At 38.1% G+C, this 18407-nt stretch overlaps 1 protein-coding gene across 1 annotated transcript; it reads left to right on the forward strand.

Annotated features, from left to right (window-relative positions):
- Positions 1–7435: 7435 nt before the first annotated feature.
- On the forward strand, positions 7436–11946 carry LOC120551418 (microfibril-associated glycoprotein 4-like). Its single transcript, XM_039788852.1, has 6 exons — positions 7436–7519; positions 7668–7823; positions 10204–10242; positions 10385–10481; positions 10553–10720; positions 11360–11946. The coding sequence occupies exons 1-6, from the start codon at positions 7514–7516 to the stop codon at positions 11611–11613; spliced, it is 720 nt and encodes a 239-aa protein (XP_039644786.1). The 5' UTR covers positions 7436–7513; the 3' UTR covers positions 11614–11946.
- Positions 11947–18407: the final 6461 nt, after the last annotated feature.

Raw genomic sequence — 18407 nt, forward strand, 5'->3', positions numbered from 1 at the left:
AAGGGTATGATACAAGACCATGTAATGACAGTGGGGGCAAAACAGGATTAAAGAAGAAAAAAAACAAAAAAAGGAACAAGAAATGCACAATAATAATTAAAAAACAGAGAGAGCATTGAGAAAATACAAGCACAATTGCAAGCCAGGTACCTCCCCCCAGCAGCTAGTTGGCTAACTCCAAAAGAAAGTGCCGGTTTAACTAGGAACAGTGAGACAGGATCAGACAGAAAGCCTCTTTTTTATTATGTTTTGTTTGTTTCTGTATTTATTGTGTATTTCATAATCATTTTCAACATGTTTGTTCTTTGTGTATGTATGCACCAACCAGTCTCAGAAGTAGAAACTAGTGGGATCTATGAGACGGTGGCGCCCCCTTGTGGGCATTTTAAAGATAGTTTTCTGCTGCTTTAAGACCATTTAAGATCCACTCTGTCTGACAACATGAAGATTTACCTGAGAGATACCTGAAGAGGAGAATTCTTTCATTTTAAACATTTGATTTATTGATTTCTCACTTTCTGTAAAATGTAACTAACTCTGCCTTCAGTCCATTTGAAGTGAGTCTGTGTGTCTGTCTGCCTGTCTGTTTGTCTCTCTCTGTCTGTCTGTCTGTCTCTCTAAGAAATTTGGGTGTTATGTGACTCCCACGTAGACCAATAGAAAAGAGTCAGCCTCTGATTATTGTAGAGGCCTCACACTAAGACAATGAAGATGACGAAAAGAAAAGAGTAAAAAAAGTGTATTTCCCAATAGAAGAGGGTTTTCTTATTTATTTGAATCAACATCTTAACTCTTAACAGTTTATATTGCTTCAGCAAAGACCATTTGTCCAGCTTGTCTTCCTGGTTTTTAGAGAAAGCTCAGAACATGGGCTTTGGTTAGGTTCTAGAACTGATGAGGAGCTTATTGGTGTATGTGTGTTTTGCATTCTTTCCCTGAATCACTACCTGTTTTATCCATATGTTAAAACATTCTTTGTTTTTTCTGTACTCGGTAGCTAGTCTTAATTTTGTCTTCTTTCATTAGTTTTACCTCTTGTTCTTCTAATTCCTGTTTCAACATTTACTCAATTTGCCCGAACTTAAAGGAAACCCAAAATATTTTGACCAATACGGCAGAGACATTCTGAACCATATTTCTACACAATCTCATCCACCACGGCTCCCGTGTGATGGGGATCTTGCTCGATCCATTACCCATTTTATTGGGAGAAGCACTTCTTTATCTTACGAGTAGCCGTCGCTACAAGGCCAGATTCTATCTTATTTTGGAAAATCCACGCACAAAAACCGAACAGTTCCTTAAAAACTGTTTATTAGATTTTCTTCAAAATCTATTTAGATTTATTCCCAAAATCTATAAAAAAAATAAATCACACACGTGTGGAGAGATATCTGGTTTAGAATTACTGCTAGAATGATCCCAAATGTAATTACCCTAGTTTATTTACAAAGAAAACCCAATATGGTTTTTATATACAAAAACCCCAAAATGGTTATTAATCTATTTCAGTTTCCAACATCAGTATTTGTTTCTGTAATTTTCAACAGCCAATTCAAATCTACCTCATTTTCAATTAGAGTTCGATCTTACCCTGCTGTTGAAATTGGCTTCCGTCTTAAGATTATGGCGGAGTCAGTAGAGCCCTCCGTGGTTTCTGATCCTCTCTCTCTGAATGCTTTTGGGCGAGGTAGAGGCGAAGATGGTTTGATCTCGGATCGCGAGTCCTCCGTCACCCACGGAGTCTCTCTTATCTGACACATGATCCCACTTCTGACACCAGGTTTGTAATGGAAGTTTTCTTTGCAGCAGTGGGAAGAGTTTTCAAAGTTTAGTAAAGTGAAACAAATAAGACAGTAGGAGACTAAACCATGTTAGGTTTTTTGTATTTTATTAAAAATATATATTTGCAAATATAGGAGCAACATGATTTCACAAAAGGCCGCAGCCCAGTGTGGAGTCAGTTCCTCTAATGAGTGATCAGAACACCAGGCTTTTATGCATCTTCAGAGTGACAGCACACACACTTAGATTATTATGACGCTACAGTTCTTACAGGCAATCTGATACACATGAAGACAATCAGAGAAATACAAGAGACATCTTGGCATCTCACCTCCTCCTCCCCTGTACGACTTTCACCCCCCAGGTACATCTTAACTTGGGCGGGGAGAACTAGAGATAGTTTTAGGGTGACCTTGTACCTTTATCTGTTCAGACAGACAGTGCTCATATTATGTTCCAGACTGGATGTCTCACAAAGTTAGAATCAAAATCTGCATGTGGGAATGAGAAACTCTTTCAGCATTTGTGAGATAAGTAAAGTATAAATAAAAGTAAAATAAAACATAAAAATATAAGGAATTAGGCTTAAGTGTAATTTTCCCATTACAAAAGCCCAGAGAAACACTGAGATTTATAATGGAGTTTGGGGTAGAAATAACAAAAACAGTGAGAAAAAATTAAATTAACTGTATTAAATCATTAAAATATTGCTGAAAATACCCTTCATTATGAAAACTAGTACAGTGGCTGTTGAAGATGTGCCTGTTTGGAGCAGGCTGATTGCTTGGCCTGTGGTGCTGCTGCGTGTAGCTGTCTCCAGAACCATGGTACCCCAAAATGACTTTGGTAAGTACAAAGTTGTCTCTTTGGTCCTTTAATGGAGGCGAGTCCCTAAAAAGTGCTGGTGTGTCAGATTTGGGTGCCAACATTGTGTCAGCCAATGGCAGACATACACACTCAAGGACATGTTTCCACCCATGTATAGTGTTATCGGTTACACACACACATTTACACACAGACACACACACACACAGACAGACACACACACACACACACACACACACACACACACACACACACACTGTTCTTACCTGTGTGAAGCAGCAGCTGCTTAGTGCTGTGTGCATCAGATGACAGACACACAGACATGTTATGTATTATCAGTCACCCTGACCTGAACTATAGCAGCTACATGATTAATATTAGTCTAATGTTAACCTTAACCATCATTTATGTTTGTGATCACACTTTAAATGCTGTTTTTACATCCTTTAAACATTCACACACTAGTAAGGCTGTAACTTATGATTATCTTCACGGTGAATAATGTGTAGATTATTTTCTAGATGAATGGATTAGTTGTAGAAAATATTCACATTAACAAGCTGACATCAAAGACGTTTCACTGTTTTGAAATGAATCACACTTTGACACTCTCTCTCTCACACACACAGACATCAGTGTTGTGTTTTATCATTTTGTTATCAGGAGAGTTGCATTTATTTATCTTAGTTAATTTAATTTTTTTGTGAAATATGCTTGGAACTATATATTTAATATCATGATCACATGTATAATACTGTTTGATTAGCTGGTTAAACCAGAAATATTATAAGATTATAAGTATCAGGACTACGTGACAAAGGGACTCTTAATGAAGTGTGAGATTACTAAAATAAGATCTGTTTGTTTGACCTCAGAGAATTAAGAACATATCTCATAAAATGATCACAGTAGTTGCCAGATTTTGGTGAATAATGTGTGGATTATTTTCTAGATGGATGGACTAGTTGTAGAAAATATTCACATTAACAAGCTGACATCAAAGAAGTTTAACTATTTTTAAATTAATCAAACGGATTAATTGTTTAATCATTGCAGCTCTACACACTTTAAGTGTGTTTCTCCTCATTCTGTATTCACATTTCAATTGGTTCTTTAATAGATCTCCTAATTGGGCCTCATTCACCCACCGTTTAGGAGAAATCACCATTGTTCAGGAGAAATCAACGCAAGTTTCCAAAGTGCGCCTATGACCATTCAGAAAATGACGAGGGGGGGGGGCCTTCGGCTAGGACAACAGACAGAAGGGAAAGACTTAAGATAGCAAGTACTGGTTCAAAGCATGATAACCCACCATCAAAATGACAGAAACGTTTTTAAGGCTCCATGGTCCATTCTTCCTCCATATGTGCTCATCATGGCCTAATCCAATGCAATGTCCTTCATAAAGTTCACCATACAAATGCAAGATTGTCTAAAATATACTCCGCTGTCCCAGACGCTTGTAACAGGTGTAACCAGTCCCCTACCAACCATACTCATATGTTCTGGTCTTGCCCCAAATTAACAACTTTTTGGTTGAACATTTTTTTCTACATTAGTAGAGCCTACGCGCACATTATTCCCCCTAACCCTTTGTCCTGACGCTGACCACCCTGTTGCACTGAGGCGGGCCCTGGCGTTTACAACTCTGCTCGCTCGGAGATTGATCCTGCTCAACTGGAAGCTTCCCCGACCCCCTACACACAACGGCTGGATTAAGGAGTTGCTCGACAATCTGAAGCTGTAGAAGCTTAGATCTTTGTTGAAAGCCTCTATCTCGACATTCCTAGTGACATGGAACCCTTTCTTAGAGCTTGTTGACGCCCTCAGCTTACTTCCTGACTTGGAGGACTGAGCTCCTTTTGGACTGCTGCACTTGAGCAGCAGTCTCCCCCCCCCCCTTTTTTTTGTTTTCTCTCCTCTCTCTCACTTTTAATTTGTCTATCTTTTTTACTTTTATGTTTTGGTTGATGTGTGGTTCTACTGGTGTGTGCATGGGTCTGTGTTGTCTGTCCCTGTTTTGGGCCTGTACTGGGTTGATTTGCGGGTGGGTGGGGGATTCGAGGGGAAGTGACATATCAGTTCCACTATGCTGTGCTCATTTTGTTCACTGTGTTTGGTCACTTGTTTAACTTCAAAAGTTCAAATAAAAAATAGTTGGGAAAAAAGAAACGTTTTTAAGGCCTCATAGAATAATTATGAGTTAGTTTTTGCAAATATTTTGACTGGTTGAAGGGATATACACATTTTCAGAGGCATTTTGGCATTGATATCTTATGGGACTTTTACTGTGCTGACTGCGTTGAAAGTGTCCGGAATACAGTGAGGCTAGGTTAGGCTAAACATGGTAATAACTAACTACTGTACACACACACAGACACACACACACACACACACACACACACACACACACACACACACACACACACTCTCACACACACACACACACACACACACACACACACACACACACACACACACACAGACAGACACACACACACTCTCACACACACACACACACACACACACACACCTGTGTGAAGCAGCAGTTGCTCAGCGCTGTGGCCATGAGACTACACACATGCAGACCTTTTTATTTTTTTATCAGTCACTCCCCCCCCCTGACCTGAACTGTAGAAGCTACTGTACATGATTAATATAAATCTAATGCTAACCTTAACCAGGTCTACAGATGTATGCAGATGACACAGTGATGTATGCATCTGGTAATACCTGTACTTCTGTGGCTGACATACTAAATGCCAACTTAGACAAAATATCATCTTGGCTGGCCTCATCTTGTTTAACTTTATATACTAAAAAAACAAACTCTGCTTTTCCATTAAAAAAATACCTCTAACACAACTCTTGAATGTACAAATGAATGGGGAGTTTATTGATTATTTATGTACCTGAAATGAAGTATCTGAGAATAATTATAATTATATATCAGTTGAATTTCAAAAGTTATATCAAGAAAATCTGTGAAACCATTATAGATAGAGATACTTTATTAATCCCGATGTAAATTAATTAAGGCTAACTTGGGCTGTTTTATGATGATAAGAAACTGCCTGACTCTTGACTGTGCTTTTATTTTTTTTTAATTCTATGATTCTTTTACACATATCGTATGGCTTAACCACATGGTCCCAAGCTCACCAGACATAACTTAAGGCCATAGAGTATCTTTATAACCGAGCCTTGAAAGTCCTGGACCAGAAGAGAATAAGGTATCATCACTGCCAAATTCTAAGCAAACATAAGATTTAAAATTTTGCTAATTTCATCTCCCTGCATTTTGTTAAATTGGTCTTCAAATGGCTAAATAATGCTGCCCCCCCCCCACCCCTTTGCAAAACAATAACAAGACAGCAAAGTGGTACCAGATCCACCACCCGAGCAGCGTTAAAAGGCAATTGCAGCATCCCTTTCCGTAAAACATAATTTGCCCAAACTGCCTTTTCAGTAAAAGGGGCAATATTATGGAACTCTCTGCCAGACCACTTGAAATGTATCCCAACATTAGCCATCTTCAAAAAAACAAAAACAAATTGTGGCTAATTTGGGAACAATCTTGCTCTCATATTTAGTTTTTATACTGTGCTTTCTCTTCCTTTCTTTTTTCATTTCATTTCATTCCATTTCATTTCATCTTTGTCTCATTTTTCATAATGTAAATCTGTATTTTTATTTTTAACCAAAAGTGTCGTGAATTAGCTTCGGCTAAAAACACTATGATACATATATCAGATGACTGTTGAAGCTTATCTATGTTTTTTGTATCTGTCTCTATCTAAATAAACCTTTAATAATAATAATAATAATAATAATAATAATAATAATAATAATAATAATAATAATAATTATGTTTGTGATTACACTTTAAATGCTGTTTTAACATATTTTTAACACTCAGGATCATGCATTTTTGTTGTAATTCTAACAAGGGAGACAGTACCCGCCCTCATATCGCCTGCTGCATAAAACCAAGTCTTTAATCCAGAGATCTTTAACAGTCTGGGACCCCTAGGGGGTCCTCAGAGTCATTGCAAGGAGGCCTCCAAATTATTTGAACATACTGTATAATTAGCAAATATAAATCCCCACTGATGATAGGCTTACTGGCCTATAGGTAAGGTAGTCACTAAGGTAGTCATCCACAGATACAGTTCATCCTGAGGATTCACTGTGCCACATGTATGTTTTAACATAACAGATTATTTATAAACTCATGCCAACAATTATTATTTTTTTATTTGATTTATTTCATTAGGACCATGCACATTAATCAACATTTCTGTAAATGCGCCAGTGTTAGAGAGTCGGCTAATTTTCAACTGTAGTCCTAGTTGCATGCATGTCTTTATGGTGGGAAGAAACCGGAACACCCAGAGGAAACCCATGCAAGCACGGGGGAAACATGCAAACTCCACACAGAAAGGCCTGAAAAGACCTGGGTTCGAACCCACAACCTTGTTGTGAGGCAGAAGTGCTAACCACGTTATTGTAGGCCCAGTTTAATATGCATCTTCCTTGTATACAATATATGTAGTAGGGTTCCCTGCTCCGTCTCTGTTTCAGTTAAGGGGTCCTTGGTTTAAAAATCATTGAAGACACCTGCTTTACTCAAAAGTACAAAGTTGTCTCTTTGGTCCTTTAATGTCCTAAATTAAGGTCCTAAAAAGTGCTGGGGTGTCAGATTTGGGTGTCGACATTATGTAAGCCATGTCAGACACACACACACTCAAGGACATGTTTTATCAGTGTGAAACAGCAGCTGCTCAGTAACTTATTAATCTTAACAGTATAAATAAGTGTGAGAGAGACACCAGAGACATCAGAGCGTCGAGACACACTGACATCAGGATCTTCATCAGATCACTTCTGCTGAAATCTGACCATGAAGGTAAATTTACAACTTTATATATCTGATAGTTTGGCAAACAAATTTTAATCATTTGTGACCGCAAATTTTGGACAGGGATGCAATACCAACACCAAATAAGAGCGATACCAACTGAATAAACTAAATGAAAACATCTCTTCTGTTCCAGCTGGTTTCAGTCGTCCTCCTCCTGCTGGCTCCTCTGTTGGTCAGCTGCCAGCAGCTCGATCTGCCGTTGGACTGCAGTGACATTTATAATAATGACAACAGCCGACCCAGTGGAGTGTACACCATCTATCCCATCGGACCCACGCCTTCTGTCCAGGTACACTTCATCCTCTCTGGGATGCAGGTTGACCTTCAGATCAGGGCTTGGTATCACTTATGATTTCACAATTTTGATTCACAATGTCCTCATTCAATTATATTTCTGATTTGATATAAGTCAGATTTCGATATAATTTCGGTCACAATACCAGTTTCTCTTTGATATAAAAGAGATTCTCAGAGAACTTCTGCTGTAAATGGTGAAACCAAGAAGCAACCCTCACTTTTTTTTTATAATGCACCAGGTTAATGTTTACATTAAGAAATGACCTCGAAAAAGTTTGATGTTGAAATACTTGAACTGAACAGGACTAACAACAGGGGCGGAGCTAGACTCAACACAGTGGGGGCAGAGCTTCATCACGGGGCCTTCCTGCTATCAAGTGATTTTTTAAAATACATTATAAAACATCTATAAATCCATGTTGTAATGTGTCACTTGTTGAGCCAAGTTAGCCTATGTCCAATAAAAATCTAATTTGTCTGACATTGTCTTTGTTGTATTAAAGAACAAAGAAAACAGCTTTCCCGTCTAGTTAAAATGTTTCAGCACCAAAGACAGAGTGGAGAGCGACAGCGTTGGTGCTGAACAGGCCAATAGTTACTGCTAAATAAATAAATATAGGCTATGTTGTCTCCTACAAATTAATAACCCAAATTATTGTACATTTTTGAGTCTTTAAAAAAAATAAATTAAAATGCCTTAACATAATTCCAACATATTATTAGCAAATATAAATTCCCACTGATGATAGGCTTACTGGCCTACAGGTAAGGTAGTCACTAAGATATCCGCCCACAGATACAGTTAATCCTAGATTTACTGTGTTACATTAAAATATGATTTATAAAATCATGCCAACAATTAATATTTCAATAGCTTATGATAAAAGGGTATGTAAGAAGGCTTTAGGTTGCCCTAACAGTTATTGTAGGGCCAGTTTAATATGCAACTTAATTTCATACAATATGTAGTAGGGGGTCCCTGCTACATCTCACTTTAAGTTAAGGGGTCCTTGGCTTAAAAAACGTTGAAGACCCCTGATGTAAGGGGGAAAAAATGCCATAAAGGACAAAAGCTTAACCCCACTTCCACAAAAAACGTTTTTCTAAAGGCCATAATGACTATAATAATGTTATATTAAAATCATACAGAAGGGCTGAAAAAGGTGACACATCTCTTCTGTGTTTTTCAGACAACGGCAGCTACAGTCTGGTGTTAGAATCCTCTCCAGTGAAATACAGACACACTTTTACACCGTTTAGCTGTCAGCATTTTAACCGTGTTTACTCCAGCTGCTAGCTAACGCTAGGCTAACGTTACCTGTTGCCAACTGTAGTGTTAACTAGGGTCCCGTGCGGCGATGTTTCAGTTCCCTCTAACGTCTGTTTTCGGAGCATCAGAGAGAAGCGCAGGCATTTAAGTGGCACCTAAGTAAGGCACCGAAATCTGCGTTGCTATTCGGTCCGTTAGATAACGGTCGTTAAAGCACCGGTGGCGTATTAACACCAGGTCTGTGCAGGTGTGATGGATCGCGTACGAACCAATAGGGTGTCGGAATGGTATATGTTTATACTTCTCATCCAACCACAATCAAATTCACTCTATCTGGATGGAGCGATTTGGATAGGTTTTTTTTGTGAGTGTTTTTGAACGATGACGAGCCAGAATGAAAACAAGCCGAACTGAAATAGCAGCAGCTATTTTTAAAATGTAAGGAGTAGAAAGTACAGATAATTGCATGAAAATGTAAGGAGTAGAAGTAAAAAGTCTGCTGTAAAATAATTACTGCAGTAAAGTATAGATACCCAAAATTTCTACTTAAGTAAGGGAACAAAGTATTTGTACTTCGTTACTTGACACCTCTGGTGCATTGTAATCAGTACAGTAGAAAAACAACTTTCTTTCAGGTTGGTACCTAATGGGTTTTCAGAGGGATATTGATCACTTACCTGTTCAGGCTCCAGGAAGATAGTTTGATAGCTCTCCAACTTAATGACTGAATGTGACAACATCATTCAGCAATGTTACTGTTATGTGACTAAGTTAGTTTGGGTAATGGACGGCAACAGAGCAGGTGTTTGGATACTAATGCCAAATCAGTTAGTTTGTGGTGAAGGGGTGGGACTCTGGTAACAAATTTTAGTTTAGACACCAAAACGGCTAGTTGAAATTAGAAAAAAGTTTGTGGTTTGGGTTAAAACACCGAACCCTTTGAAGGGTAACATTTTTCCAACCTGAACCCTATTTTCCTATGTTTTTGCGTCTAAGTGACTGTGACTGGGCGGGTGAAGTAGTAGAACTGATTTAAGTACATTTTCATACAGTTGTAGTTAAAGTATCCCATTAACTAATACCTGTGTGTGTGTGTGTGTAGGTGTACTGTGACATGGATTCAGAAGGAGGACGGTGGACGGTGAGTATTTTAACTAAAGTCAATACTTCCTGTAGTTCCTTCACAATAAATCACATTCCAGTAAAATCCCTGTTGTCTGGAAACATGAGCTGTCAGATATCTTGTGTGTTTAGCTAGTTAACCCCCCATCCCCTCCCTCCAGGTGTTCCAGAGGAGGATGGACGGCACAGTGAACTTCTACAGGGGCTGGGATCAATACAAGACCGGCTTTGGTAGCCCTGCTGGAGAGTACTGGCTCGGTGAGAAATGAAACCAAACTAACAGTCATGAATTCATGAAACTGTTTCTAAATGTTTATGTTTGTTTTCAGGTCTCCAGTCTCTCTTCTACCTGACTAACACGAAAAAGTACGAGCTGCTGGTCGACATGGAGGACTTTGAAGGAAACAAAGCGTCCGCTCGTTACTCCTCATTCTCCATCGACCCAGAGTCCTACGGATACCCACTGCATGTTTCTGGATTCACTGATGGAGGAGCAGGTGAGGTTTCCACATTAAGGACGAGAATTTCAGCCATTGGTTCATGCTACATACTTGTCCCTAAACAAATACACAAAGAGTTATACGAGTTGCTGAGAAATCAAATCAGTCCTCTGTTTATATTTCATATGTTTATCTGATTCTGTTTTAATGAAGAAATTTAAGAACAAAAAAACAATATCAATGATTGTTTATCAGGTTTAGTGTTGGGTACGGTATCCTGAACTTTTTATGGTACCGACCAAATTACGGCGGTAATACGGAAGACCGATTTGCATATCAAACGGTGCCAAATTTCTGTACCTGAGAGCGTGTAAGCGCAGTCTTGTCCATCCTTTCTGTGTGTTGACAGAGAGTGGGGCTTAGAGCCAATACACGTTTGCAGAGTTGAGGTTCAAACGGATGAAAATAAGTTACAGGGAATCATGTCAATGCTGATAGAGCAGTCGCTAGTGCAGTTACTCCATGCAGCAATATAATATAATGACGAGGGGAAACGGGTCGTGGTGCGGTTAAACTTCCTTTGACACAGACAGGCAGAACAGGGTTCTCTATACTGGAGTAAATACACTCCAAAAACATATATCATTGTTAGTTGTATCATAATGTTGTGATTATACGCTTGTTGTGTTTCTGTAGGAGACTCCCTGAGTTATCACAACAGACAGAGGTTCTCCACCTTCGACAAAGACTTGGACTCCTGGGAGGGGAACTGTGCCAAATTATTCGTGGGGGCATTCTGGTACAACAACTGTCACGCTACAAATCCAAACGGTGTTTATCGTTGGGGGGATGACAACACTCTCTATTATATTGGAGTTGAGTGGTTCACTTGGAAAGGTCGTAACTACTCCCTGAAGACCATCAGCATGAAGATCCGTCCTATGCAGTAGTTCTCCAGGACCAACGTCCAGCAGAATATCAGCTCATCTCTTGTGATTTCTTTCTCTTTCTCTCATTAATCATTTAATCTCACAACAGGTCTTATTTTCCTGAAACTGGGCACCAGCACAAGAAAACCAACTGATGTTTGCAAATCTTGTTACCTTCTGTGATGGTTTAAAGCAGTCGCAGCTCGCTGCAACGTCGAAGAAAAGTCAGATATGTCTCCAGTTGGGCGGCTGCAGCAGGAAAGTAGGGCCCATAATCTTTAAATGGAAACACATATATAGTCTGATCAGGTGTTAATCACTGCATGAACTGATAACATGAGTCTAAAAGAGAGAGAGAACTTATAAAATGAAAAATCTTCATAGTTCAGGACAGCCAGTTGATGTTTGAAACTAATATGAATCTTTATCTGCTGTACGGTGACAATAAATAAGAAGCTGAGCATTAAGATGATCTGATGACTTCACTCTTCTATGGAGGATATTTTTATTCATAATTAAAATTAGCAGCCAAAAGAGAATATGCAAAGATATCAAATTATATATATATATTATAATTAAAAGTCAAAAATCAAAGTTAAAATGATGATTTGAAAAAGTGAAATTACAATAAAATAGGGAGAAATTTGAAATAAAAAACCTTTAAACTAAATTCAGTGTTAGTTTTTTATTTAAAATGTAATCTTTTTTGTGTTACGGCCACAGAAAAACAAACACAACTTAGGCTATATTTGCTTATCAACATATTGAATAATACCAAACACGAGGAATAATTAAAGTAAATCAAAATTTATTTGCAACTTAACTATGGTTAATTAAACCAAAACTATGGGAGTCTGGAGGTCTGGCCAAAAAGAACAAAAGAAGGGAAGAAGCCTGAGCCAACCCATCTAGGGCCATCGGACCCATAACTTCCCCCCCTAAACTAAAAAGTAGTAACTAACTAACAGAAACAAAGCCGGGAAAACTAGACTACCTGAGGCCTGTACTAGAAAGCAAGATTTGGCCTTAACTTCAGGTTTAACCCAGGGTTTTGTGTTTCTACACTGCTGCGTGATGATTATCACCAAAGCCTGGCTGAACACACTCATCTCCGACGGCAGCTAGCAGCTAGCAGCTAGCAGGCCGAGCTAGTAGCTCCCGGCAGGATCGAGACAGGATGTGGTGTTGAAATCTCATCTTGTTGTCAAGTAATGGCCCTGTTCATGTTGCGCAGACATTTTAATTGCATTTTGTGTCTGTTAAGGGGAACAAAGGCACTCTTTATAATATGCCCCCACAACTGCCCTTTTAGCTAACAGGGAGCTCTGGCCATTAGCTGCAGCAACTCCAGTTTGCTAGCACCCATTTTGTTCATTTTTTTCCATATTGACAGTACTCGCCTATTTATAGGAGTTCTCCTTTAAACTGCCTATATAACTGTAAAAATACAAAAAATAAATCTTTTGAGATGGTGAATTAAAGCGTTACGTGCTGAAGCTTCTATTCTGAAATTAACGACCGGAAATGTTTTTTCTTTAGGCTTTTATTTTGGATCAAATAAACAGAATTTATTATATTTAATTTAATTATTATTATTTATATTTATAATATTTAACGGAAACTTTTCACGCCTTTGAAGCTAAATAAAGTCAAAGTGATGCTTTATAACAATCTCATACAAACTTAAAATACCAAAACAACTATCTGTGTGTGTTAATATTCATATTTTGTAATTACAAGTTGTACTTTTATGATAACTTACCGTCTTTTGGAGTTAGCCAGCTAGCTGCTGGGGGGGGAGGTACCTGGCTTGCAATTGTGCTTGCATTTTCTAAATGCTCCCTCTGTTTTTATTATTACAGTGCATTTCTTGTTCCTTTTTTTTGTATCCTGTTTTGCCCCCCCTCTCATTACATGGTCTTGTATCATACCCTTACCCATCTGCCCCCTCTTATTTACTTAGATTGGGCGTCCTATGGTAGCAGCTAAGGGATTGTTCGTTATTTGTTTAAGGGGCCACCGGAGGAGTTTTGGGACCTTTCGTCAAAAAAGACTTGACCCTCCCTTTACCGACAATACATTTTGTATGACCCTCCAAAATGATTAGGAAAAGAGGCATGACCCTCCCCAACATTTCATTGATGCTTTCTATACTGGTTTGCGCTTGGTAAAGAGGTACAGATGCCCATTGTTTGTTTACAGCATCCCACTCCTCTGTTATGGTGTGGGGGCCATTTCAGTAGATTTACTCACTAACATTGTTGGGGAAACACAATAAGCATGGAAACTAAACACTTCCTGCATTACTGCATTACTTCAAATACTAAGTTACTCCTCTAGTAAACTAGTATTCACATGAAATAAAACAATAAAACATTGAGACCATTCAACAAGCACACTGGGTAATAATCAATCGGTAATCACTTCAAGTAATGCTTCAATTTTAAACCATGCCAAGAAAATTGTGAGAGACGATACGCATATCTTGAATGACAATTTTAAATTATTACCTTCGGGAAGGAGGTATAGGGTCTTGATGTGCAGGTCTAATAGACTAAAAAACTCCTTTGTTCCTACTGCAACCAAGGCGCTAAATAGAAATGAAATACTGTGAACTGCCTTCTTGTGCTTTTTTTTTTTTTTAAACTTATCTTATTTGTTTTAACGGATGCTGTATTGTGTGAATGATCTATTATTGTGTTTTCTGTTTTTCGATCATGTGTTTTATGTACTTTGATCATGTTGCTTTGCATGACTGGACTATGCACGGTGTCCAAGACAAATTTCCCAGTGATGGGACTAATAAAGTATAAAGTAAAGTAAAGTAGTGTTCGACATACAGTCTGTTGAGATGGCTCTCCAAACGCAGCGCAATCACACCATAAAACGTTAAGACACGCAGAGGTGGAAAAAGTACTAAAATATTGTACTCAAGTAAAAGTACCAATACTTTGATTAAATATTACTCAAGTACAAGTAAAAATACCTATCTGAAAAATTACTCAAGTAAAAGTAATAAGTAGTTCATTTAAAATGTACTTTAAGTAAAACTTACTTAGTTACATTTAAAAAAAATAGGAAGGACAAGGGGTCATAAATCCCAAACTATTTTGTTTTTAAATAAAGACAAATATATACAAATGTATAAACATCTATACAAATGTATACACATGTAATACCAACATAAAACATGTCACATGTTATTTAATACCCTTAGAAAGGTATAATGTGCAATTTTTGTTCAGACCATCCCATAAAATGTTTTCAAACAATCAATTGAATGTGAAAGTACCATACATTGTTAGTTCTGAGGGCCATCCTTCTTTTCTTCACAAACATAAACAACAGTTATAATGCAAATCAAGGCCACATCACATGTTTTGACTCCATAAATGGGTTAGACCCATAGACTGTTAATTATATTAATATTAACAGACCCTAATGTTCACAGCCCAGACTAGCAGCTAGCTTCTACACCTAGTATCTCACAAAAGTGAGTACACCCCTCACATTTTAGTACATATTTCATTATATATTTAATGGGACAACACTGAAGAAATGACACGTTGCTACAATGTAAAGTATTAAGTGTACAGCTTGTATAACAGTGTAAATGTGCTGTCACCTCATAATAACTCAACACACAGCCATTAATGTCTAAACAGCTGGCAACAAAAGTCAGTACACCCCTATGTTAAATTCCCATAGAGGCAGGCAGATTTTTATTTGTAAAGGCCAGTTATTACATGGATCCAGGATACTATGCATCGTGATAAAGTTCCCTTGACCTTTGGAATTAAAACATCCCCACATCATCACATAGTCTTCACCATACTGTAGGAAAAAAAGCGACCGATTCTACTCTTGCTCAAAAAGCCAGAGTCTTTTAAGAACCAGCGGTCACTTCTCAAAGTTTCCCCTTTACTTATTGTGTTCGTTGAAAGGCAGACCAAGAAATGAATACTCAGGATTCGTTCAGTTAAACTATAACAATCTTTAGTAAAATGATATTGCAAACAGATCTTTCATATGCATATGGATCAGCCGCTCCTTCGAGACTTTCTCTCCCTAACCACCAACAAAGTCTCTCCGGGTCTGACCCCGGACCTTCCTGTTCCCTTTTCTTTTATTCATCTTCAGGTTCCTCCTCTCGCCATTGCGTGTGGGCCGCCAATTGGTTGGATATCACTCCGACTTTCTGTCTCCAAGAAGATAGAGAAGTTGCGCGCTAGAGATTGTCTGTTCCTTTAAGAGATTTCATTAGGTGCTTTCTGTTCCAATTGTTTATTAAACAAAACAGGAGCACTTTTGCTCCACTAAATTTGAACCCGTCTTATCTTTACACATGCCAGACAGGAGGAGACAGCAAGGCCATCCCAGGCTACAGCACATTCTTATTCTAAACCCAATATATTCCTACACCCTCTTTTTCCACAGCAACACGCTGTGGAACATAATCCTAATATTGGTAAAACAAAATAATGGGATCCCCCTTTCGAGACCTACATACGACTTACTGGCAATTTAGTAATCAATAATAAGCAATCAAAAGTTAACTGTGATAGTAGATATCATGTCAGAGCGGTGTAGTGCGTGGGTCTTATATGTAGATTTTAGCTCCTAATGTAAGCTGCATAATCCATTGCTCTTTCTATGACTATACCAATGGTTACAATTATTTTTGTGGAAATCCCTAAACATTGTGTATCATGCAAACTTCAAACAAACATCTTTTGTAATTATTGTAATTAATTAAAAATTGTAAAATCATACTTCAACCCTATGTCTTGCTTAAGGCTATATTGACTATGGGCTGATTTTCAGCCCCGCGCAATATCTGTGAAACAAAGAAGGGAATCTCTGACAGCAGATAAGAAGATAGAGAAACAGTTGGAGATAGGAGACGGGGACTCAGGGAGAGGGGGCACTGGGGGGTGATTGTGAGTAATTTAGACCCAGCGTGACTATACTCCTTCCTCCTCCTCGTCGGAGGAAGTGCCAGCCTCGTCAAAATAGTCCCCATAGTTGGCAGGGTGAGTAAATTCAGTCATGGCTAACATCTAATAAACCGGGGGAGCACCCTCTTTTGATAAAGCCGTTACTATCAGTCTATTGATTAGAGTTCTGAGACAGGGGACGAATTATATAAAAAATATATTTAGTCTTTCTCAGCATTATTTTTAAAATTTCTACTCAACTGTATTTTTGATTGATTTTTAGCACTTTACTTTTGTATTCTCACAATTTTCATCAGCTTTTGGCATTTGGAAAAAACATCTCTCTTAATTAATAGGAAAACTATCGTTTAAATATTCCTCAGATAAAGGCAAGCAGTAGGTCAAATATATAATATAATCATAACCTCTGTGTTAAAGTTGTTGATACCTGGTTTTAATCATCATGGTTTCAAACCTTCTCAGCACTAAAACTCACAACTTCAACAGGTCTCAGGAAAGATGCAGCAACTGCAAAAAAAAAACTAGAAAAATACAATTTAAGGTTTTTAGGAAGTCTTTGAATGGATCATTTTTATCAACTTTTCATCAATCCAATTTGAACAGTGAAATGTACTTTAAATATTTGCTGACACACCAACTGAACATTTATCTTAAAAGTAAAAATAAGTACTTCTAATTATCTTCTCCTAATAGTGTGTGTATTTTCAGAATGTGAGTCTGTGTGCTACTTAACTTCACAGTGCGTCAGATGTGTCAGAGCAGAACGCTCTCTCGCTCCCCCCTCCTTCTCTCAGTCCGTCTACTGCTCCGTACCTCCAGATATCAGCGTCTTTTCCTTTGGTGAAGCAGACCTCGGGGTCATATGATTGACCCCTCCGGAGCCTTCTTATTTCAGCGTCATCAGTTCATCACACAATGCTCATCAGGCTTTGGGTAGGGTGCGTGGTTTGCTGCTGGCTCTTAGGTTTGACACAGTACATCTCCAGATACTGAAGTCACAACCAGACGCCTAGCACTGGTCCCCCATCCCTTTCCCTCTGGGCCGAGAACTGTAGCCAGACCACAAACCTTTATCATGTCTAGCTGTGTTGTGGTCTGAGGTGCTGTGATGGTCAATCTCCTGGTACAGTTTTTTCACCGGTCCTGCAGCTGGAGGGGGAGTGAGATGGACCCGATCGACACACATGAGGCGCTGTGTGGCACAAAACAGAACTCCCAAAAAGGCATTATTTGTTCTTTTATCAATATTATCACTTGAAAAAAGTTCTACTTATTTTAGTGAATATCAAATATTATAAAACAGCATTTATTTCCCTTATGCTGGTTTAGCTCTATAAAATCCATACAAATTGTGCTAAAAAATTTGGTTTTGTAACTGTTCTCTTTTAGATTACTTTTAAAGGTTATGTTCCTGCAAATAGTGAAAGTCAATCAAAACAAAACTAAATTTTTCTTCTAGTATTTTTTAAATAAAAAATGATGTGAACACCTTATTATAATTTATTATTGCTACTATATCCCTTCTATTTGAGGCATGATAAGCTCATGACTCAAAAACGCAGCACATATAAATGATAATCATTTCTTTAAAAGAAAAGGGAATTACCAACATAAAATGTTTTCAACCTCAACTTAATTAATAATTTAATTTTAAGCACTTTGTGATATAGCAACCCAAGAACTCACTAGAGTATGATATTAAAACTGCTTTCAGGCTGAAATCTCATATCAACCTGTATTGGTTTCAATATAACCAATAACCTAAGACGAATTAAACAAAAACATGTTGTTTATTTTCTTTTTATCTCTAGTTTGCAACCCAAAGCTATCCTAATCACTGTTTGGTAGTTCTAAAAT

This window comes from Perca fluviatilis, chromosome 21 (genome assembly GCF_010015445.1).
Source record: "Perca fluviatilis chromosome 21, GENO_Pfluv_1.0, whole genome shotgun sequence".
Taxonomy (NCBI): Eukaryota; Metazoa; Chordata; class Actinopteri; order Perciformes; family Percidae; genus Perca; species Perca fluviatilis.

Excerpts from the sequence above, each read along its gene's own strand:
- LOC120551418 (XM_039788852.1), top strand. Across the intron at positions 7,824-10,203 it reads GACCCACGCCTTCTGTCCAG|GTGTACTGTGACATGGATTC; the intron begins GTACACTTCATC and ends GTGTGTGTGTAG. Across the intron at positions 10,243-10,384 it reads CAGAAGGAGGACGGTGGACG|GTGTTCCAGAGGAGGATGGA; the intron begins GTGAGTATTTTA and ends CCCTCCCTCCAG.